Source organism: Kwoniella shivajii, chromosome 4 (genome assembly GCF_035658355.1).
Source record: "Kwoniella shivajii chromosome 4, complete sequence".
Classification (NCBI taxonomy): Eukaryota; Fungi; Basidiomycota; class Tremellomycetes; order Tremellales; family Cryptococcaceae; genus Kwoniella; species Kwoniella shivajii.
In genome coordinates, this window is record NC_085911.1 from 1214641 (window position 1) to 1237960 (window position 23320).

The 23320-nt window shown below is 44.2% G+C and overlaps 6 protein-coding genes across 6 annotated transcripts; 1 reads left to right on the plus strand and 5 right to left on the minus strand.

Moving 5' to 3' along the window:
* Window positions 1–4238: 4238 nt before the first annotated feature.
* On the minus strand, window positions 4239–4805 carry IL334_003440 (uncharacterized protein; the record flags this gene model as incomplete). Its single annotated transcript, XM_062935170.1, has 1 exon — window positions 4239–4805. The coding sequence occupies one exon, from the start codon at window positions 4803–4805 to the stop codon at window positions 4239–4241; it is 567 nt and encodes a 188-aa protein (XP_062791221.1).
* Window positions 4806–6020: 1215 nt separating this feature from the next.
* On the minus strand, window positions 6021–8275 carry IL334_003441 (T-complex protein 1, eta subunit; the record flags this gene model as incomplete). The annotated part of the gene is made up of 9 exons (XM_062935171.1): window positions 6021–6107; window positions 6176–6514; window positions 6590–7385; window positions 7467–7519; window positions 7584–7677; window positions 7755–7875; window positions 7938–8084; window positions 8166–8190; window positions 8252–8275. 9 exons carry the CDS (start codon window positions 8273–8275, stop codon window positions 6021–6023), a joined length of 1686 nt encoding a protein of 561 aa, XP_062791222.1.
* Window positions 8276–8601: 326 nt separating this feature from the next.
* On the plus strand, window positions 8602–9816 carry IL334_003442 (V-type proton ATPase proteolipid subunit 2; the record flags this gene model as incomplete). The annotated part of the gene is made up of 11 exons (XM_062935172.1): window positions 8602–8639; window positions 8719–8740; window positions 8797–8873; window positions 8929–8947; window positions 9009–9026; window positions 9082–9091; window positions 9151–9198; window positions 9271–9330; window positions 9405–9460; window positions 9539–9613; window positions 9745–9816. 11 exons carry the CDS (start codon window positions 8602–8604, stop codon window positions 9814–9816), a joined length of 495 nt encoding a protein of 164 aa, XP_062791223.1.
* A 994-nt stretch (window positions 9817–10810) lies between these two features.
* On the minus strand, window positions 10811–12236 carry IL334_003443 (uncharacterized protein; the record flags this gene model as incomplete). The annotated part of the gene is made up of 6 exons (XM_062935173.1): window positions 10811–10862; window positions 10933–11073; window positions 11139–11465; window positions 11550–11997; window positions 12063–12136; window positions 12199–12236. The coding sequence occupies 6 exons, from the start codon at window positions 12234–12236 to the stop codon at window positions 10811–10813; spliced, it is 1080 nt and encodes a 359-aa protein (XP_062791224.1).
* A 497-nt stretch (window positions 12237–12733) lies between these two features.
* Window positions 12734–17498, minus strand: IL334_003444 (uncharacterized protein; the record flags this gene model as incomplete). Its single annotated transcript, XM_062935174.1, has 16 exons — window positions 12734–12814; window positions 12884–13265; window positions 13327–13442; window positions 13502–13576; window positions 13643–13802; window positions 13877–14392; window positions 14452–14595; window positions 14657–14750; window positions 14834–14971; window positions 15036–15142; window positions 15197–15250; window positions 15322–15500; window positions 15556–16078; window positions 16131–16171; window positions 16224–16268; window positions 16320–17498. The coding sequence occupies 16 exons, from the start codon at window positions 17496–17498 to the stop codon at window positions 12734–12736; spliced, it is 3834 nt and encodes a 1277-aa protein (XP_062791225.1).
* Window positions 17499–20787: 3289 nt separating this feature from the next.
* Window positions 20788–22975, minus strand: IL334_003445 (uncharacterized protein; the record flags this gene model as incomplete). Its single annotated transcript, XM_062935175.1, has 8 exons — window positions 20788–21041; window positions 21110–21415; window positions 21487–21850; window positions 21910–22070; window positions 22150–22641; window positions 22718–22753; window positions 22822–22870; window positions 22931–22975. The coding sequence occupies 8 exons, from the start codon at window positions 22973–22975 to the stop codon at window positions 20788–20790; spliced, it is 1707 nt and encodes a 568-aa protein (XP_062791226.1).
* Between the last annotated feature and the right edge of the window lie 345 nt (window positions 22976–23320).

Below are 23320 nucleotides of genomic sequence, written 5' to 3' on the forward strand. Positions count from 1 at the left end.
AAAGGAGGTTTATTGTAGGACTCAAAAGTGGGGGAAGGTGTAAAAATAGAACAAAAGGATATCACTTGGCTATGTAATTGTTAGAGGAATATACTGTATGGGAAAGCCAACATGTACTTCCTTCCTCACACTCATTTTTAGACAGCACTTGTCGAAAAGTTCATTCAAGGGCATAAGATACACTTTCCCAGCGCCTTTGGCGATTCGGCTACCACATTCTGTTTGCGGGTTGCGAAATAAAACCACAGCGACCCTCGGACATCAGTCATCTACACAAGTTCATATGCATAGCATTGCACCTCAGGAAGTACGTATGTTACAAATATCTGATCGCGCACATGTTGTTCACTCAAAACGGTCACGTCACAAAGCAAACAATCGAGCTGCGCAGGAGGGTCGGTACAGGATATTTCTCACTCCGTGATGGCAGTAGGTGTGATTGGACCACATCCAGCTATATCCAGCACAAATTGATTTTACATTCAGTTCTCTTGTCTCATTCACTCACGTTGAGAGTGTTGGGTAGCTCAAAACGGAAGTATAACTCACGACAAGTATATGTGCCGTCCTTGTTAGCAATGCAATATTTCTTGCTCAGAGGACAAGCGATAGGGGGCGAGGGAGACGGTGCTGGGCTGGGCGTAGGGGGCCAGGGACAGTAGGCTGGTGTTCACGTAGGTGAATATGTATGTCATACTTCTGGAGTGTTTGAGACAAAATAATACGACTCACGGCAGACGATAGACCCGAGTTCGTTGTACTTGCATCCAGGACAATTAGGAGGATGAGGTGGATTGCAAGGGGCTTCATGCCAAAACACGAGATCAATGAGATTCAGAACATATGCGGCGGCAATAACGGTGAAATGAAAGAGAAAGAAGTACGTACGACACCATATAGAGCTATCTTCAGAAGCTGCATCTGATCGCTGTTCAAGCGGACAAAGAGGGCATCTAGGTGGACAGGAAGCTGAATAGATTTTCAAGTATCATCAGTATTCAAACCAAGTATTCGAGATGTTGCAAGATGGACTTACGACACCTGATTGTACCGTCGACAGAATTGAGGCAGACTATAGCACCTGTATCTTCTTTGGCCCTTTTGTACTCTGGACAAACGATACGTTCTTCGATGCAAGCTGCCACACTCACAATCATCAGTACTACTGTATACTGTTCGAGTACATGGATACAGGAGAAATCGGCTTACTGATGCAAACGATCTCACCACGAACACGATAACAAACCTTTTCTCCTTCAGGTGGACAAGTACGGGCGTGCAAAGCCGGCATGACGTTGGTGAGGTCTCTCTTGTAATTGGTGGTATAGCAGCAATCAGGTGGAGGGATCAAGGGGCATGCTGGCATAACGTTTCAATCACAATGAATACACGTAGTACGAAGCAGCAGCTAGGACCACGAAAACAAGAGGCAATGGGAGTCTGACTTACGACAGTTTGGTTCATCTTCCGGACAGATACAAACTTGTCTAGTCAGATGGCTCAGATCCCTGTGGGAGAGATGCATTCTCTTTTCATGCTCTGCACATTCAGCCACTACGCACAGAGCTCCGTCAGACCATGCTCTTGCTCTTGGTCGAAGGGAGAAAAGGAGGTAACACAGACTCACCACATGCAAGCCATTTTTCAGGTATTTCAGGATCATAAGGACAAACACATGTGTCTTTAGGAATAAGAGAACGGTATTCTACCATAGTGGCATCTTCCTCTGGTGATGCGAAGCCGTACACTGCGAGAGAGAATAGGTTCAAGTAAAGTATCAGTGAGATGATGGTAGACCTCATGGTAAGTATGTGATTGAACTGAATTACGAATGAGAGAGAGAGGGAGAAAAAGAAAGAGAAGAGATATTATACTGGATTTCATTTATATGTGTACTACACCCACTGTTGGGTTCGTATGGGCTCATCTCCATTCATTTATTGATCGTCGGATCACCTGGTCTTTGTTCAAACCTCAGCTTACCGATATCAAGTGACTGCGTGATTATATCGAATCAGATCTGCATCTTTGCGTGAGCCGAGCAGAAGCTCGATTCTATAATGACAATCGAGTACACACAACAAAGAAACACACGAACACATCAGATCTCTCCGACGTCGACCTAACGGATGTTCGTGTGGTATATACTTGCGTTGATTTGGTCATAGCCTCCCTAAAGGAGTTTCCTGCGATTCAATTGATGGAGCAACAATAAATCAGGCCAGGGTCAATCAGCCATCATTATCATCATCAGAATTATGATCCTTGAATATGTGTGGCACTAGCTGATTGATATAAGCACTTCCAAGGAAAGTGCATGTAGATGATCTGGGGTTTGAGCATCAAGTGTAGGATACAGTATACAATACTAATTCCTACTAATGTCCTGCTGCATGGGAATAATGTCGAGTCGTAAACACTCGTACACGAAACATCAACTGTCCATAAAATACTACTTTATTACGTCAAGGTCGCAATAACGGGGTTCCATCCCCATGCCAAGGTGCTCGAGCATACTACCGCTAGTCCTCCTTATTGGTGGTACAGTCAAAGAGAGGCCTCTCAACTAGCATTTTGCCTGTCATTGAAAGAGCGCTGTGAACACGGTCTCAAGAATGACTCTGAAAGGATACTGAAGTGCTGTTTTGCGAGAGGAATTCTCCTAAAGCCTTTTCCAAGGTTTGCTCTATCGAAATATCATCGTCTCCTTGTTTATTAGAAGCTGGATATCCTACGTGTGATGGATCTGACTCTCTTGACGTGGTGAACCGGGGATCTTCCACGAATGTAGACCAAGAGTGGTCGCTAGGTTGTTCACTCTCATTTATCCATCGGGGCACTTCCACTCCGCTACTTCCATGATATGTTGCGGTATTGCTATCGTGCTGATGATATTGGAATACCTCAGTGGTTCCCAGACGACCAATTGAAACAAATGAATATCGCAGATCGAGCACGTCGTGGGACAGGGGAGAAAAAGTATCATCTCGTGAGTAGTTGACGACAGGAAGCGCATCATCGTTGTGATTACTGCTGTCGGGATTTCTTCGAGTGTTGCTCGAGGGTCCAGTGGACGAGGGTTTGGCCGCCTCACTTATTTTGACAGAGCTCTGTACTAAAGTGCCTTGAGTATCATCCAACAGCAAAGGTCGGTAAGGTCTCTGTTCTAGTACAGATGCTTTGTACTCTTCTCGGCTAAGCTTGATGATCCCTTTACTGCGAATTCTGAATGGATTACAGCTCCTTGAGGACACATTATGAGCTGTCAACCATGCCTCAATTTGCCTGTCGATACTCAAGCAGTTGGACACCCAAGATGGAAGGAGCCTATCATTCTTACCAGCGTCAACTTCGCACTCTTTGAGCCCTTGCATGCATTGCATCTGCGAAATGATGCAGGCAGGTCAGTCTCATGGTCATCCGATTGCGGTTCTACGGAAATGATTTGACTGAATTTACTTACATGTTGGGTACAAAGGGCTACTGACTCCATATCCTCCATGAAAGATTTGCATTCCTTACCGCAAAGCCCGGATGCAGATCTTTTACTGGAGGCGACGCATGGGTAGATAGCGCTTGATACGTTGTCTTGACTCGAAGACCTGTTCTTTCTAACCGGCGGCATCACAGTATACAAGCTATCAAATATCAAAGTCGTTATGGCAGTATGATCGTTATGAGTCTTTAGGGACGAGGGCTTTGCTGTGGGAAGAAACGACATACAAACTTATGTACAGTATATATACACAAATACCGCAAACCTCCTTAAGAGCTCATGTATCAACGTTCCACGAGTCAAACTCCGGCGCAGATTCGTATCTATGCCGTTCAACATCTCGATCCAGCTGAAACTGATACGCGTGCTAGTACAGAATGAAAGGATTGTGGATGATGCGGTCATACACTAAGCGAAGTCTGTGTAAGGAGCCGTTGTCATCATTGTGTCATATGTATTATCAATCCATTGAAAGTTTCAAAACAGAAAAGGGCTGTTCAATGAGTATGATAGTTGCATGTTACTGTAAATTATATATCACACAGGAAGAGACTGAAAGGAGAATGTGGCTGCAGAGCACAGTATAGCTTAGGCAAAGGAAGGAAGATCCCGAACCAGCGAGTCATCATCCATTCAGTTTCTAGTGAAGAATTATCATCAACTACTGCTATGAGATTTGTCAGCGTACTCTGATCTACCTCGCGCTATAAGTTTGACTGACTCTATCAGTACTCACATAATGTTACTTAGCAATAGCGTTTACGTTCCATCCGGTCTTCTTGGGTTCTGTGGAGGAAGCAGTTGTTGTAATGACTGCTATAGCCGCTATAGCTCTTTCTTCTTGTTCATATCTAGCAATTGCATCTAAATGGATTCCAGTAGGCTTGGAAGGTTTGATAGCGATGGCACGTGCGATAGCATCGATTCCTAATGTCTGACTTTTTGAAGGGTCGTCCGATGTTACTGCAATGGCAGCGATAGCTCTAGCAATGGCGTCCGGGTGAATGGGCTTATCGGATGGTGAGATAGCAATAGCTCTCTTGGTAGGCTGGACGGTAGATGAGGACTTATCTGAGATAGCTGCGATAGCTCGAGCGATAGCATCGATATGAACGTGGTCGATTGAGGTAACGGCAGGAATGGGATCTTCAGCGATAGCGGCAATGGCTCGACCGAAAGCATTGATTCCTACTTCTTTGACTGGGTCAGAATTGATAGCGATAGCTCGAGGTTGATTGTGGCTCAATGGGAATGGAAGAGCGAGAGTTGAAAGTACTGAGGAGAAAGCGATGATCTTGAACAAAAACATTCTTGAGCTTAGTTTGCGTCAGTTGGTGGGTTTGATGATTGATGGTTTGGTGGATTGTCAAGTGATGACTGAGGTGGATTTGAAGATTGATAGGTCAACCGTTGAGTCGATGGGTGAATCAGATTATGTCAACGACGGAAAAAGGCTCTCTCTTATACCTTTTTCCCCATGTCATCTCTGAATCAGATTTCTACTTATTCAAAGCTGACTCTCTCGCCAAGTAGTACACTTACTCATTTCAAGCCAGAAGCAAACTACTTCGAACCCCCAAACTGTAAATCCAATTAGGTTACTTGGTTCCTATTACTTGACACGGAGCTCGGATGCTTGTCAATTCTCCTAACGGGCAAGGAAGTGGACGCATGGGCAAATCAGATCACGCATTGATACAGATCTGTTCTTGAGAAAGGACATCATTGAAGGACCTTTGAACTTGGATTGGTTTGGAATCTCACTCAAAGGAGGGGTCAATTGGAATTCAAGCGGAGTGATGGGGGAAAAGCCTCAAAAAGTAAGTTGGTGTTCTTTTGTGAAATCCCATGCACAGTTCTGTAAACCATCGATTGAAACGCATTGGACCTTTGTACTATAACCAACTCACAGTACTTTGTACTACAATATCAAAGATTCCATGAATGCGCAGTGTATGAACATCTTCTTACACTGAGACGGCCCAATGTGTGGTTCCTTGCGCCATCAGCAAGAAGCGTCTTTTAATCCATATCATCTGTAAACGGACATTGTCTCCAACAGCCTTAACAGTCATAGCAGGTGTAATTACGTCATCCATAAGGTAAAGAAGCTTGAATGATGGGAATGCAATAACGATAAGAATAAATGCAATTTCAGCGTGTTGGGAAGTTGATGGTAATCGTACACACAGGAACGCCTCGATCAAATCCAACATCATCATCGTCATGACCATTAATCAAGTCGTCGTCAAGGACAATCCGCCTCCGCCCTGTACTCATGGTCCTTCACGCTCAAGTTCGCCGAGTCACCGAGATCAAGATTAAAAACCGTGACCGACAGCGTGAGCTTCTTACAGCCTCGGTCAGAAGCTCAATCGAAGAATCAAAGAAAACTTGTGCTAGTGAGATCGAAGTCCGAGTAAAACCGCCCAGTCTATTGGAAACCTGCTAAACCTGCAATATGCATGGAAATATGACATTCCAATTGACAATGTTCTACTTGACTACTAATCCCCCATGACTCCTATCGTCTGGGCATACCTCTTCCTCTTCCTCCTCTTAATGCTTGTTGAGCTGCTCCTCTAGGCATAGGTGGACCAGCTTGAGGTGCCTGCGAATTGTTTATAAAGATCAGCTTATGTTTTTGATTTTTCACCAACTGGGACGAGTTTTACTCACTTCGGATTGTGGATTTCGAACTGTTTCATCTACACTTAAGATCAAACAAGCGGCATCTATAGCACTTGATAAAGCATTGGTTTTGACCAAAGCAGGTTCCCAAACAAATCTCTTCATGTTGTCTTGTACGTTCTCCGAATCGACATCTACACCAGCCCACAGATCTTCCTGAGCATGTCTCATCCTCAATTTGTTCAATATGTCGGTAGCGTCAAGACCCGCGTTATCACAAATTTGTCGAGGTATGATTTCAAGTGCTTTGGCTACAGCTCCAACTATAAGTTGTTGTTTACCCATAATTGTTCTGGAGTGTCCTCGGAGGAATTTAGAAATTTCCATCTATGTAGCACAAGGAACAGGCACGTCAGCGCTGGTTATGTACTGCTTCACTGATAACTGAAAAAGGTTACTAACCTCGCAAGCTCCACCACCAGCTACTACGCTGTTGTTTTGAATTGCTCTCTTCACAATCATGATCGAATCGTGTAAACTTCTTTCTACTTCAGCGATGAATTGTTCGGCACCACCTCTCAAGATCAAAGTACATGTTTTGGACTTTGTGCAATCTTGGAACAAGTTGAATCTTTCACCACCGATCTGACTTTCTTCAAAAGTACCGCATTGACCTAAATGATGAGGTTCGATATCGGAGCAAGTTGATTGAATTGATCCTCCAACAGCTTGAACCACTCTTTTCAGATCTCCAGCAGTAACTCTTCCAGCACAGAAGATATCTCTATCAGCGAAATATTGAGTAGCTAAATCGCCAATTGGCAATTTCGATAAAACAACTTTTGCACCTGTGTCTACTATAGCTTCTAATTTTCGGTAAATGATTGACCATTCAGCGTCCACGATAGCTTGATATTCTGATACTTCGTTCACTCTAACTTCAGCATTATCTTTCTCTGCTTTCAATTCCAATTCTACGTTAAGACATAAGATCTTGGGATCTTTGAACGATTTAGGTTGTTGCTCGAATCCAGCATAAGAGAATGTTTTCTTGAAAGCTACCCCTCTGATCAATTGCGAATCTTGCATACCTCCACCGGGAACTTTCTTTACGCCAATGAGTGATTCGTCGAGATCGTTTTGGTCGAGAGAAAGGACAGCGTCAACCACCATGTTGGAGAAGAATGGGGTTTGAGAATGGATCAATTTGGATGACATGGAAGTAGAAGCACACTGAATAAGGAGTTCACGGAATTTCCTGTAGGTGAGATAGTATGAAGATTAGTAAAAGACAGTGTCAAAATGCGATAGAAGATATGAAAGTGAAAACAGAACGTACTCTGGATTTGATTTGTCTATCGTTACAGCAATCTCGTTGATTCGTTTGATAGCCTGCGAATTTGCAGCATGTAAGTGTTCTGGCCATTTACTGATTATCACGAAGCAGTACACTCACCAAAGTCTTAGCCTCCCTCAATCCCTTAATAATGACATGGGGTCCTACACCTTCCTCAAGGAAAGGCCTTACCTCCTTCAATATCTCAGCAGCGCTATGCATCGTGTAATGTGTCAGCCTTGATAATTTTGACGGGAAGTATTATAATCCATGATGCGCATGGTCACTTACAGTAGAGTCACACTGGTTGTACCATCTCCGACTTCGGCATCTTGTGCCCGAGCGATATCTACTAAAGTTCTAGCGGCAGGGTGAACGACATCAAGGAGTTTAAGAATGGTAGCTCCGTCATCTGAGTGCAGACTTATTAGCTCCTGACTAATTTGAGACATGAAAGATGAGATCAGAGCTTACTTGATATGGTAGCAAGTCCTCTGTCATCGACAATCAATTTGTCCATACCTCGGGGTCCAAGCGTAGTAGCAATAGTTTGAGCTACGGCAAGACATGCTGAGATGTTGGACAAAAGTTGACCTAAACCTTGAGAAGTATCCGTACCCTCTGAAAGCATATTTATACATCAGCATGCTACCTTGTGCCAACCGTGACCGTCACCATATGAAATGGACTGTTCATACTCACCTCGAAGGAGGACAACGGTCGGTTGCTAGATTTCTAGTGTCAGCTTATTTCGGTGAAGGAACACACTTTCTTATGAGCTGACTTACCATCTGGGGGAGTCTTCCTTGCATCTTTGACTAGCTCTTAATCTACTTGTCAAGGTTGCTTTTGTGGGTGAGTTGAATGATATATGATGCGGATCGAACTTTTGGATGAATGTCATGGAACATAATTATTAGATAATCTTTTGAAAACGCGTGAAAGCGTGAATATGGGAGATTACCATGACGTGGACTTTGACTACATTGGTAACATTTGATTTGATTCCGTCGGTCCGGTATCACTCATCTCACTGTCATCATCATTATATGCATGGCTTTCGCTGTGATTTCGTCGTTAATCATTGCTTATACTCCATCCGTATCACTGTACAATCGCACATAAGCACAACGCCAGAATGTCAGAGCTCTGTCCCCCATGGGCGCCGTTCTTCGGGTGCGTATCCTTATGTCCCACTTGTTTCATCTTGTCGTGACAAGATCGAGATGCGCTAACGCTAACAAACCGTTGATAGCTTTGCCGGTGTAGCTAGCGCTGTATGTGCTTGTGATATCTGAAATTCGAGTACAGTAACGCTAATCAGGCTGAACAGATGATTTTTTCTACTGTTGGAGCAGCTTATGGAACTTCAAAGGCTGGTATCGGAATTGCAGGTTTAGGTACATTCAGGTGAGCTTAGTAGTGCTTTGTTTACGATTGCGGTTAAAGCTGACTTGAGGTACAGACCTGATTTGATCATGAAGGTATGCTCAGTGTTTCTCTTGAAGTACAGGTAAAAGCTTACATCGCGTGGACGAATGCTAGTCTCTGATACCCGTCGTCGTGAGTGATGCTGGAAAACGTAGCCCTTTTTAAATAGCTAACTCATATTTCATAGATGTCCGGTAGTATGTCCCCCTTTCTCGTTCCCCGCCACTCAGACGTATCTGACTGATTATACGTTCAGTTATCGCTGTCTATGGATTAGTCGTGTCTGTATTGATTGCAGGTAACAGTGAGTGACCTTTTCCATCGATCGAAGATCCTTAACATTCCTTTGTCGCTAATTTCCGTCAATTCGGTGTAGTATCGCCTACCGAGCCATATTCACTCTTTGCAGGGTTCATCCACTTAGCCGCTGGTCTCGGTATGTCTACTTTGTCTACCTCACTTCAATCCCTTTCGGAATATAGGAAAGCTGATATGTTTGCTTTGGGATAGCTTGTGGGTTTACTGGTTTAGCAGCTGGTTATGCTATTGGTATAGTCGGAGATGCTGTGAGTTCCCCTCTCCTTAATGATGGACCTTGCAGTAGGGATAATTCCACTCATATTGCGCTTCAAATACACGAATAGTGTGTCCGAGCATATCTCTACGAATCAAGAGTATTCGTATCAATGGTCTTGATCCTCATTTTCGCTGAAGTCATCGTGAGTTGTGACCCTCTTCGGATTTTTGCTGTTATGGTCCAAGATAAGTGATCGCCAACCCTGAGCGATTCATGCGATCACGTACAAGTAATCGTAGTGAATAAGGAACTGATATATTGTCTTTTAAATAGGGTCTGTACGGCCTCATTGTTGCCCTTATCCTCAATACTTCTGTAGGCGACGTGGTGTGTGGAGCGCCCTAAAATAAATTTCCAAACATCACAAATCCAGCCAATATGCATGTTTGTTCTAGTCCATCGTCGTTAGGCCATACCATTCACCAATGACAGACCTGCATCGAGGTTTCATGCCCATATGACCGATTGAATCTATACTGAACAGACTACTTGAGGCAGTCCGTGTTTCAGTACACATACATGCTGTATAGATGATACGGGCTATCGCAAACGGAAATCGCTTGTACCGCTCATCGTCTCCCACTACGGTAGTTTGAGTGGTCACGATCTTCTTTTTACCACTGCTGACCCCATTACCGACATTATCTGAATTCGCGCTTTTTCCGAGCAATAGCTGACATTTTTATCATGAGTCGGCCTTCACCAGATCGAAAAGAAATGACACTTAAGTCACTTGTGATGAAGGATTAGGGACGGTATCAAACAAAAATATAGCTGGGCCTTAAAACGGATGCAAGTATAGACATGTGAGCTTTTGCTTCTTGACACCTTGCCCGGCAGGATCCTCACCTGCAACTATGATATTCTCGTTTTGGGTGACGATGCTCGTGTACAACATGCAGCAGGAGTGAAATGAGATCGGATGTAGCTCAGCGACGCGCAGTGTAACAGGAGACGTTGCAGGCAAAAACAGAGCAAGGACAAAGAACCAGATATTGTGTTATTATATATGCTTATGATGTGTTCTCAAGTATTCACACCAATCTTGACCTTGTTCTATCAAGACCAAGTTACATTAGGAGATCTCTCGTTTCATGGTGTGTCGAAAGGTGTTAGAATATCTCGCTCCATGGACACGAAAATGTACCACTTGCCCCTTGTCCTGTCATCGAAGAATAGTTACCTATTTTATGGGCACATGTCACGATAGTCGAGCAAAAGACTGTGTGAGGATGAAGCTACGACCAACGTATGACCTTGCATCATTCTTGCAAAAACAGTAGCGTATATCTCCTTGTCTCACAGACCCAACCATTGCTCTGGTATGTCTCCGGCAAAATTATGCTCCTCGTCCTTGTCCTTGTCCCTGACCACCCATGAACTGCGAAGCCCTACGAAACGTCCAAAAGTTTTCGATCAGCGAAACTCAACGATACAAAAACAGATAGTAAAGCGACTCACAAATCTCTCAAACTAGGATCATTAGCCAATTGACTCATATCAGGCATTCCACCACCATTTTGCATGTTTTCAGCCATACCTCTCAAAGCTGGGTTTTGCATGAGTCTCTCCAGTCCACCATTAGCCATCATTTGTTGAGCCCTGTATGAGGAAATCCGACATCAGCTACATTCTTACGCAGATGTTCGAAGAAAATAGGAACTTACATGGCCATCATTTGAGGGTTGTTCATCAAACTAGCTAAATCAGGCATACCACCACCACCACCGCCACCACCACTTCCGCCTCCGCCTGCACCTCCGAGCATACTAGCCAAAGAACTTAGATCAGGCATTCCGCCAGCACCGGCACCAGCTCCACCGTCGTTTCGAGTTGGTTCACGATCCGCGACTGAATTAGAAGACGATTCTGCCAGTTTTGATTTAGCAGTAGCTAAAGCAGCTTTCATATTACTGTTTGAAGAATCTAATTTCAATCCATCTTCATAGGCTGAAACGGCAGCTTCATATTCACCCATTGAGAATTGAGCGTGTCTACAATGAAATCACTCATCAGTCCGGAAATGTTTCCAAAGAAATGGAATGGTCAAGGAAGTAAGAATGAGAGGGTCAACTCACCCTAATCTCGAATAAGCTTTAGCGAATTTAGGATCTAATTCCAATGCTTTTTCAGCATCTTCAACAGCTTTTTCATGTTTGCCTAAACCACCCCATGCGGCAGCTCTGTTACTGTAATACACTGGATTGGGGAAGAGTTTAATAGCTTCTGAATATTGTTCAATGGCTGAATCGTATAATTTAGTTGACATTAATGAATTTCCTTTAGTCTTCATTTGTTCAGCTTGTTTCTTATCTTCTTCGGTTGGACCCTCTTTGCTACTGCCAGACGCAGGTGTAGGAGCAGGAGTAGAGGTGGAGGTGGTCGATGATGATGAGGATGAGGATTTAGCTTTTGTTTTGAGGAAAACATCTAATATGGAAAGAAGGGATGCAGGTGCAATAGAATATGATTTTTGATCAGATGATGAATCAGGATCTACACCAAACGACTCGGCGATACATTGAACTACAAAGGTATCATTAGCTGAATGATTCCCTTCGGATGGTAGTATAAATGAATGTTGACCTTACCTGCGACTTCAAGTGATTCCTTGTCATCTTCTTTGACAGTTCCATCTTGAGCGGAAGTCCGTAAGAACTCGATACTGTTCAACACAGACTAAGTCAGTCGCGGTCTCTTTGTCCACCAAAACACAACCCCACTCACATATTGAAAACCAACTGCTTCTTCTTCACGTCGGCCATTTTGTTCGCAATATAAATAGCAATGACAAGTATGTAGGAAAAGCACAAATCAGTTATAGATTACACTTCTATCGAGACGTGGAATCGACTGGAAGATGGAGAACTCAAAACAAAGTAACCGGCCGTCATACAGATCAAAAGACACAGCGTAATCGTGGCACTTTGTGTACGGTGGCAGGACAATGCCCGAATAGCAGTATTCTATCCTGGCGTCAGGTATTTCGCTTTCTCTAACCCGAACAATGTGCATAAAACGGTAACAATATCGCTTCTGGATGTCATGATAATGCTCGGAAAATGCATGTGTAAGGATGTTATGAAAGTGGTGCGTACAATATATAACTGTGATTTCAGAAAATTCAGTAAAGAAATTGTGGTGAAGAAAACCACATGAACGCTAGGCCGGAGTGTCTTGTATTGATCTATCTCAGTCCACAGACGCAGCTGCCCAGTTCAGCTTACAACATCACTCATCTTTCGACCAGTCAGCTGGATGATTACCACGTCGAGTCAGAACCAGAAGGCATTGAAGGTTCCGAGTCTTTATCCATTTTTATTCCGAACATGTGAGCCCAAAACTAGATTTGCAACACTGTTAGCATATGTTTTGGCAACATATTATAGACTGCCAGAGGTTGTACACTCACTTGAGGTAAAGCTTTGGGTTCCGGGCCATTGAAATCATCTGCAAGGTGACCGACAACATTCTCTTGATGGTTGGTACTGGAATAAGCAGGTTGCTGGCTGCCCGGATGATTATTACCGGGGCCGTTATTATTCGTGCTATTGTTACCATAACTTCCTCCTGAGGGTGGATAATATGCATTGCCACCTCCAATTCCGATAGCTGGAGGTGGCATAGGTATAGGTGGAAAAGCTTGGATCTGTGATAGGGGAGTCGCAAAATTGACATCCGCGGCGAAAGCGTTAGGTGAAAGACCGAATAGATTAGGCGACATGGACGTTAACGAGGAATGAGTACTGTTCACGTTACTTTGCTGAGGATCATGACGCTGTTTTGTAGCAGCACTGTTGCAACACAGTTAGTCCGATTGAACTCTTTGTCCTCTACGAATCTGATTGCGCTCACGTTACGAGTTTCTCAAGCTGAACTAATCCTTCACACAGATCCGCCTGAACAGGATGAGTGATATTCCAAGTAGACAATCGATCTTCGAAGATCCTAAGAGCTCCTCTTAGATCGGTCTGTGAATGGCGATGGCGTATATCAGCAGGGTGAAGAAGAAGAAAAACTTTTCACCTACCAAACATTTGTCCGCCAACTCGGATCCAGGTTGTCTGATAGCTAAGAAAGCGCAAACGGCACTTGCTTGAAAGGACTGCACACGTAGATCGAGATCATGAGCATTTTCATTGGAAAAGCTAGATGCTATTGTGGTACTCACCCTGTAGCTCATTGTCCAGAAAGACCAAGACACAGTACTCTTTGTGTCCATCATTGATTTATATGTCCTCAGAATCAGATGGGTTGCTTGTGCACAAATCTCCGTTGATTCTGGATAAGCAGAAGGGTCGAGACGGAGATAAGGTCGATGAAGAACCATTCTAAAAAGCGTCTTGTCAGCTCATTTTGAGCTTGCAGAAATCTTCAAAAAGGTGAGCTAAGGACGTTGACTTACACTAAAGTCCAAGTTTTCATGCTTAATATCAAAGTTTGATTCAACTGCTTTCTGGATCTAGACCCAAGTAGAAATTCTGGTGTATCATTCTCGTTGAACCTTACTCCTGAGGGTAGATGTGAGTACCATTGACTAATGTCATGTGCTAAACGCACTGCATCTTGGTAAGTATGTCGGGTTTCCTCTTCTTGACGAATTGGACCTTGATCCTCTTTTGGAGGTGGGGAAAACCACCCATATATCGTTGATCGACTGAATCTTCTATCTACAGTGAAAATTCGATCAAGTAATTCGATGGAAGGAATGGTCAATTGGTAATACGCGGCATGATATGTCTGTTCTGTGGTCTCGTTAGACAGTACATTGGAAGGTGGCAGATATTGTTGAGCACTGCCTGGGAGGTCTGCTAGATTGGCATCAGGACGATCTTGAGGGAGATTTGTTGAATAATAGTTGATGGTACTAGGTCGACCGAAGAATAGGCAGAGCATACAGTCGAATCCGGCGATAGACCACCTACAAGACGCAGCATCAGCGTAAGTAGCTTCACCAATTCTACTGCAGATGGAATTTACCAGAGTCGTCTTCTAATCTCAGCATCTCGCATGGAAATCTTTGGATCCAAACTCAAAGGATCTTTGTGAAGCCCTAACGCTATAGCCTGTTTCACAACGGTACCTCCGATAGTCCAGCAATCTGCAGCCCTTTCGCTGGTCAATCTATTTGAGAAAACTCAGTATGTGACGTGAATTAAACGGTCTGATGAATTCAAACACATACAAATAAACCATGTGTAGAAGTTGGGTTTGAATCGTTGGCATCGAAGGATTAGCCAGAAACGCACACAGTCGCAAAGCCTGTTGAGATGCGGACACTATATTCGGGTCAGTCAAAGTTGTCTCCTGGGATCTCTACTCAATAATGCAATCGTTTGACGAAATGCTTTTCTGTACTTACAATATAATTCGCTCTGCAGCCTACTACAAGTCAGATCTTTGGTATTTCGTTGTGAGGACTTTTTAGGATTATTCTGTTGAGCGACCCGAGCGTCTGGATCACCAAAAATCTCTGCCGTAGTAGCTCGGATCACACACCCTATTCCACAAAGAAAATCAGCAACTCATTATCTGCCGATACACATAATAGAGAAGGATCTTACCAAGGCCGCAGATGATGAGATACAAGGCGAGGGATGAAAGTGGCACATTCATTTTATCCGATGTCGACATCGAAAAGAACGCAGAGTATTCTGCATGAATAGTTGGGCTAAGAAAAATCCGTTAGCTTATCGACGATTGTCACTTCGATCACAAGACTTACACGTGAAATGGATGAAAAAAGACAGCATAATCATCTTCGAAAGCGTTCCACAGTCTATTCGTCGTGAGAGTTAGCTAATTTTACCAGCCTTCGCCCTGAGTCCTCATCAAAAACTTTCTGCTCACGTTTCAGCCTGACCCACCGTTGGAAGTAAGCCAGTGATTTCGGCACTGAAATTCTCGTGACTCCATATTGTGGTGAAAGGAAAGGTTTTCCGTATGTCCGGAAATACACCAGTGAAAGCCACATCCTCAGGTACTGAGAGAAGTTCACTTTCACCTTTCGCCGCAGCCAGCTCGCGAAGCTATCATCCAGTCAGCAGCCGCAAAGAGAAAACGCAAGCAGTTTCATCGACTTACCCTTCGGAGCATTGATTTACCAGTGCTAGCACCGAGGTAGACTTCTCGACCGTCCTTGTCTTGCGACATCTCTTCTCCTGGTAAAAGATAAGTTTGATAAGGCTCTGACCTGTAGTCATTCTTCGCGCTACCAGATGATGGTCCTGCTGTCATTTCCTGGTGAGGAGAATAGTTGCTAAATGACGTGCGGTTTATTCCAGACTTTGGATGTATGGTGCTTTGAGGCGCCCAAAAAGGGGGGTTCGAACTATTATTTCCAATTCCAGCAGCTGCAGCAGAATTCTCCGCATCCTTCGCTTCATCTAGCTTGAAACGAGCAAACCGATCTACAATCACACGCCGCTTCTTGTCCTCGCCTGCACTAGTCTCCAAGTTTGTGCTCGTTGAGCCTGCTGCAGGACGAACAGCTACGGTGGAGATCTGGTTGCGGACCGGCGCTTTTTGGCGTAACTCTCGTACTACTTTTTCCAATTCGTCAATCCGCCGGCGTAGACGTTCATTCTCAGCGATATCGGGATCATTCCTGAAAAAGATATCAGTATCAATCTGGCGATGTACAGAAGATGCAGACTTACATATCTCGCGTTTCATCTATCTCGTAAACACAGGTTCCAGTCTTTCAAAGGAATCAGCAAAACCCGCCGAAAGCAGTCTGATTATCGACTCACAAGACCCAATGAAATACATCTACCACACGGTCTCTGTCTATCGCACTGGTGACGACGAATAAGCTCGAGGTCTCGTTCAGTGAATGAGTAACTCACCTTTCGCTTGTGATTGTGACACGGAACACAACTCCGTATAGTTCTATTCCGCTTTCTCTTCCTGTGGTCCACTTTATCATCAAACTCCTCTTTCGGCTCCAAGTCTGGTTCGCCGGCCTCATCGGTTCTCTGATAATTGCTAGCATTCGCGGCAGTGCACGACGAGAAATCTTTCACGAGCACAGTGCTTTGATTGGTATCTTCGAGTCCCATAGAGGTTTCACTGGTAGTCGGACGAGACGACCCCTCTTCATCGGTGATGGTTGAACCAGCGCCGGCCCTGCGAGCAGCGGGATGGTTCGTTTCCTGACGGTTGTCATCGGGAAGTCGGGAATCCGCGTTTCTCCCTTTGGACCGCTTACTACTGCTTGCTGAGAGTGGAGTCGACGGTGTTGCAGATGCAGGTGTAATGGCTGTCACTGGTTGCCAGGTCCGATGACCATGGTCTGATGACATCTGTTGAGTTGGGGATGACAACGGAGCGTTACCGAGGGAATGACCGTGAGGATGCAAACCGTGTCCGTTTCTAGCACCATTCTGAACATGTCCGATCCCACTCGCTATCGGTCTGTGAGAGAACAGCGGATTCGGAAGATCCTTATTGGGAATCTCAGGCATCGATTCTCTCCTTCTGGGATTGACGCCATATGTTGGTTGTTGGTAATTTGGTTGTGCTTGATCTCCAGAAGGATTTGGAGCAAGAACGTTTCCGCCCATAGGATTGGGATGATGATGTGTGATTGGATATTCATAACGATGTGCTGTCACAGGGGACGATAGCTGTTGCATAGTCTCTGGATAGCCGTGAGGTGCGGATCGAAGCTGAGGGACATTATATGCCGCAAAGGGTGGACCAGGTGGCAAGACTCGAGATTGTTGGGCAGTCTGCGGGGGAAGATCCATTTGAGGACTTTGATAACCAGTGAATGGCTGATATGAATGAGAAACGTTGATTTGAGAACGTTGAGGGAAATTTCTATCCTCGCCGCCACCTAAATCACTTCTTCCATTTCCATTTCTTCCCATGTCATGGTCTCCACTGCTAGACCCGACCCTTCCACCAGTGTTGGAGATCCCTGAGTCGAAATCCGAGCGAGGAAGAGATGGATGGTTAGGATGTTGATTTGGTGGACGTCTTCGGTCGGGTGGGACACCACTCGGATATGGCGAATTGTCCATTTGATATTGATAATCACTTCCTCCCTTCATTACTCCTCGAAATTATGATCAATTTGACAAGAGGCACAATGATCCGAAGCCATGTGTCACAAAGATCTTGCGGTTCAGCGAGGAGCAGTCAATGCAATGATATCTGTAGGTGATGTAAGGCAAAGAAAGAAGCGAGAAAGAAAGAAAACTAAAAAGCTGAATAATGGAAGACTTGAAGATCGGCAAGTCGAAGTGTAGTGCACTGAATAAAGGTTATGAGAAGTGGACGGTACCTTCTTTAGTCCCTTCAGGAAACTCCTATGGTTGGTATGTATACTCCTGCGGGTAGTTGTCAACCAGAGATGACCGTTAAAAAGTTGGGGGATACGTTCCCTGTCTCAGTTGGAATGATGAAACCGTATCGGATGAACCAAGATGCTTATTCTGGTCAACCTGAACGTACAAATGTTGAGATCTGATTAAAGTGGAGATAAAAGAGTACGTGGGTGCACCCATGAAATGACTTGCCTTGTTGATCGCTTATCTGAACTTGACCTTCCTCTTGAAAACAAATAAAGTGTGGTCGCTGAGATGGGAGGTGCCAGATCAATACAATTCAGTCATTCCTTTGGCGCTTTGCTTCCGAGTGCGTAGTGATATACAAAGGTATCCTTTATGTGTATTTCGATTAAGTATATTTCCTCAGCACTGTGGACGTCTGTCGTGTATCCTCTTGCTGAATTATTCGGGGGATGTGGCGTAAACAGGTGAGATTCCCATCCGAAACCAATTGAGAATGAAGATCTGCCGATGAACCAATCTTGAGGATATCTCGAGATAATCAACCTTGTTTTTTGACCTCAGGAATCAATTGTGTGAGATCAGGCGGAAAAGATGTTATGAAAAGAAGTATGTAATACACCTAGGACCCTTCCTGTTGAGAAGCTGACGTATGACAATAATATGGTTTGAATTGGACAACGGTGTGAGGAGGAATTAGATATCTGTGCGGTGCCTTGCGTTATTCGGCAGAAACCAGGGAGGATTGGGGGTTGGGGGTTTTAATGGTTGACTTTTCCATTCAGAGGCTAAGTAAAGTTGGAAACGTGCCTCGCTGCATAGTTACCCACTCTTCCCAACTTACGATATCTATCACCTTTTTCCTGCGTTGCTGACGTTTTAATTCCCTTCTTGCTTGCGTACGTGAGAGAGATGATGAAGGAATTAATGATCGAGATCAGATCCAATATATAATGAAACTAGAAGAGATAAGTTGAATTGTAAATGATAAGTTGAAGTGGGAAATGTACATATATAAGAGTCATGTGTATGAATTTTTCTCGTTATTTCGTGGGAATCTTGATGTTTTTGGAATCTATGGTTACGACAGATAGTAACATGAGAGAGACAGAAATAGAGAAAGAGAGAGAGCAGCTGATTTTAGCTTGTTCCCTTTTTTTTCGGTTCTCCTATCGCTCTGTTCTGACATTCATGGTGAGAAGGCTCAAGATCCCTTAACATGGTAAAGAAATGCATGCCATCTCTGTACTGCTCATGACCAGAGAACAACACGATCATGACCTCAGCTGTTTTGTTGGACGAAAAAAGAGAAAGATGAAACTCCCAATATTCAACCATGCCCCTTGTCGAAAGGGTAATTAAATAGGGCAGCCCAACATTGACTATAGCTAGGGGTACTAGGGCAGAAGACCGGAGGAATTGTATGTAGATGATTCTCTCGTTATAAAGGTGACAGACTCCTTGCATCAATATTTTTGATTCACCTTTATTTTTACTTATTTGATTCTTCTTTTGTACCTGAGAAGAGCTTATTGTTCTATCTATCTTAGCTTCTGGGATCGTACGCCTGACTCTAGTCGTATATATCTCTGGGATCGATTTCCCCATAACGTAAAAAGACGACGTAAGGAAATCACAAGGTCAAACGAATTCAAGCGGTCACAGGGTTTCAGTTTTCCAGTACAATTCATGCATGTGCTTATATGACTGACTGCATATCAGCTGCATAGCATTTTTACTCTTTGTCTTTATTTTTTTGGGAAAAAAAAACGGAAGTGGGTATCAAATCGAATCTCGATCTGATTTAGATCTTCGATCCGATCATTTTCCTCTTGCTTCCTCAACCTCGTCCATCTCCCGTCTTGTAAAAGGTAGATACAGGATTTGCAGAGCGAATCATGCCCCAGTCTGAGTTTAGGAATTCCTGTCATGTATCTCACGTCATAATGGGATCATTCACTCAGGGCACTGAAACCCTTCCCACTATTTTGGTTCTCCGTCGCAGCATGTGAATTCTCATAAGATGTGCAGTCAAAAGTCGGGATGGCTCTCAGGAAATTTGGAAGCGTGTTACCGAAGTTGTGGGTTTGTGACTTTCACCTAGTCGACCATTTCTTTCCCTTGAAGCTATCCTCAATGGCTTGAAGAGGTAGCGGCAGAAGATTCCTTTTCCTGACAGTACACATATTGCAATCTTTTCTCGGATATCCAGTCTCCTTTCGTCCATTTTCCTTTGTTCAGGCTATGAGTTTTGCCGAATTTTGTCTCGCGTGTGTATAAGTTATGAATACTCCCTTCTCTGCTTGTCATGCAAGGATCTAAACACTCGATGAGTTGGGTTGAAAGCTGAGTATTTAGCATCCGATCTCACCGCATTGGCAAACGAAGCGAAACGAGGCTGGTCGAGCTTGTCAGCATTATGAACAGTGTAGCTGAGTTGTATTTCCGCCGACGACTAGAAGATGCTAAAAGTCCAAGGTCTGATCTCGCTTACTTATTTGCTCAATGTAGAGATCAGAGAAACTGTCACACGATCCGACATAAGGGCATGACACGCATAATGAGGTTCTCCTCTGAATATCGGACAACGCTGCTCCGAGCTACGATAAAGAGAGTAGGTCGCTTGAGGTGAGAGTTGGGCAAACTGAATTGTTGATCTTAGAGAACTTGTATAACAGTCATTGTGTCTTGCTATCCTTCAAAGCCTAGAGCAAAGTACTGTCATGAAGATCCGGAGGAACTCGTGACTACTGAGAGTACGAGTCAAGTTTGCAAGCATTCACAGACGACTGCGTCTCAGTGATGGTATATGATCGGGATGGGACCAAAATTTGCGGAAATGATGTACAACAACACTCCTTACAGTGTGCCATTCACCTTTCAGATGATACGTATCTGGATAGCATCTCTCGGAAACATGATACAAAATGTGACTGTCTTCTATGCTGTCCACTTTCTTTTTCTATTTTACCTGGCTAATCTACTTTTTTATTTCATGGTAGAGTGGAACATTTTCACCTTAAGAAGTGACTTCCAACTCCTTTTCTGCGGAAGGTTTGAATTCCCCAACTGTAGGATCTAATTTCTTCTCTACTGACTTTGAGGCAGTAGAAGAGCCGAACTTCTTACTGGTATGCATGCCACCACCTATCCCACCCCCGTTGGTTGATGAGATCGATTTATTGAAATTACCAGAAGTTGAACGTGGCGCGAAAGTCTTTTTACTGGATTTAGGTGTAGGTCTTGATGCAGGATGGGTGAATTTACAGTCGGCTGGAAAGATAAGATAGTGATTATTCAGTACTAACACAGTAGCCATGAACGAAATTTGTGAAACTCACGTCTAGTACACCTATCACCGTATCTACAGGATATTTCTTTCCTAGTATCATCTAAAGCTCCGTCCATCAATCCTCTGTGTGACATGACAACTTCCATATCACCATCTCCATCACCGTCACCATCTTCATTATCTGAACTGGGAGCAGCGACTGGAACAGGGACGATCTTTGTTTTCGGTGCTTTTGATGCTGTGAGTGCGGGTGGTGGGATCGGGTTACCTTCGGCATCTTCGTGTCTGAAAGGACAAGATGGGTTGGTGCAGTTTAGGTATTTACATAATAGTCTACTTGGTCCAGCAGAATCGCCTATTGGAGGGTCCAACAGTCAGCGTGATTGTCGACTTTAAACGCTTGATTTGATGGATGGTTCAACATACCTAAGCTTGCTGCGGGGCTGACATGGCTTTTTATACACTCGGCATCTTTACACTCTTTTCCGTTCTCGCAGGGTTCTTCACTTAGCACCATGCCAGTCTTCTCGTCTGCAACTGGACTGGGGTGACTATATGGACACCTTGAATTACTACATCCAATTGAATATCGACATAATGCTGTCGATGAGGGCTTGTCGGGAATAGGTCCCGGTGTAGCAGCAGATTTGGGTGGAATACCCGAGACTGAATGTGCACCTAGCTTGGTACCGTGCGGTACTTTGACTGAAGGTGGTCTGACAGCTTTACCTGGGAAAGCTGTCGGCTGCTGTTGTTGTAAAAGTTGTTGTTGCTGTTGCGCTTGTCGTTCCTACAGAGCAATCAAATCTGAACATTTGCTCGTCTACCAGCTTGACGAGAAGGACTAACCTGTACCATGGTGGCGACCATGTTATTCATTTGGGCCATACTAGCTTGCATCATCATCATTTGAGCCACCATTTCCTGTTGACCTTGAGGCATGAATTGTTGACCGAACCCAGGCTGCGCAAAACCAGGTTGTTGTTGCTGTTGAAAGTTGGGTCGGAAGCCTTTTGTTCGATATCATTAAGCTGATTAGCCTTTTATCATTCAACAACAAAAGAAATGAGGAAGTATTTCTCAACTCACCCATATTGCCATTACCACCCATATGTTGACCCATTCCCATCCCACCTCTGCCACCAGCTACACCTCTGATTGGTAAACCTCTACCTCTTCCTGGTCCAGGACCTAACCTATCTGCTAGACCTCTGAATTCGTTACCCATAGTTCTAGGTCCTGAGGGAGCCGAGACTGACACATCTGACAGTCTCTTCTTGTTTAGGGCTGGACCATCTTGAGTATCTGATGCTTTTCGTTTTTCAGGTTGAGAATTCAAAGGTGCCAAAGCAGTATTCAACAATCTTGATCCTCCTTGTCCACCTCTTTGAGTGGATCCTGAAGGCTGAGCAGTAAGAGGTACAGAAGCAGGAGCAGAATTAGACGGAGCAGGCGAAGTCGAAGGTCCAGAAGTTATTGATTTCGCTGAGGAAAATAACCAATCCAAAAATGCTGGATCAAAATCCGATCCTACCAAATCATCCATTTCCGTTTGCACCCTATCTCTTGGACTGCCATTTGCTGATAACGAGTTCGCGTCCACCAAAATCAGCCATAGGAACCTCCGGTCAGAAATGCTATCGCAATGCTGACTTACCAAGCAGAACAGTAATATACTCGGCCATCACATTATCTAATCAAAAGTTGCCGGAGACTCAGTATTTGCCAGTGTGCTGCACATACCTCAGAGTATATACTCACCATCAGGCTCAGCCCATTCTCTCCTTTCGAGCTCTCTTTGGATCTCGGACTGCGATTGTAGAGATAAATTAGCAACCGCGACGATTTATAAAGTGTGTAGGAGACTAACCTGAAGCTGAGCAGATTGCTCAGGAGATATAGTGATTCCTGACATTATCTATATTTGATTAAAGTGAGATCTCTTTTGCAGTAGAGTTTATGAGCAGTACAGCAGAATATCTTCGGGAATGAGACTTCAATGTGGCTGAAGAAGATATCAAAGGAAGATACGAGTATAGATGTGGTATTCTGACAATGTCTTTGCGACAAGTGAATGCCAAATGACACAAATGATGACTGACTGCCGTTAAATGGGTGGCAAATATACAAACCAGATGACTCAATAGCCGAACGTGTGGCACTTTATTCCTTTCACCGTACGTTCCACCATATCCCTGGTATCTGCAGCACTATATGCATCCCATGTCTGCTCACATAATCGATTGATGCATAAGAGAAA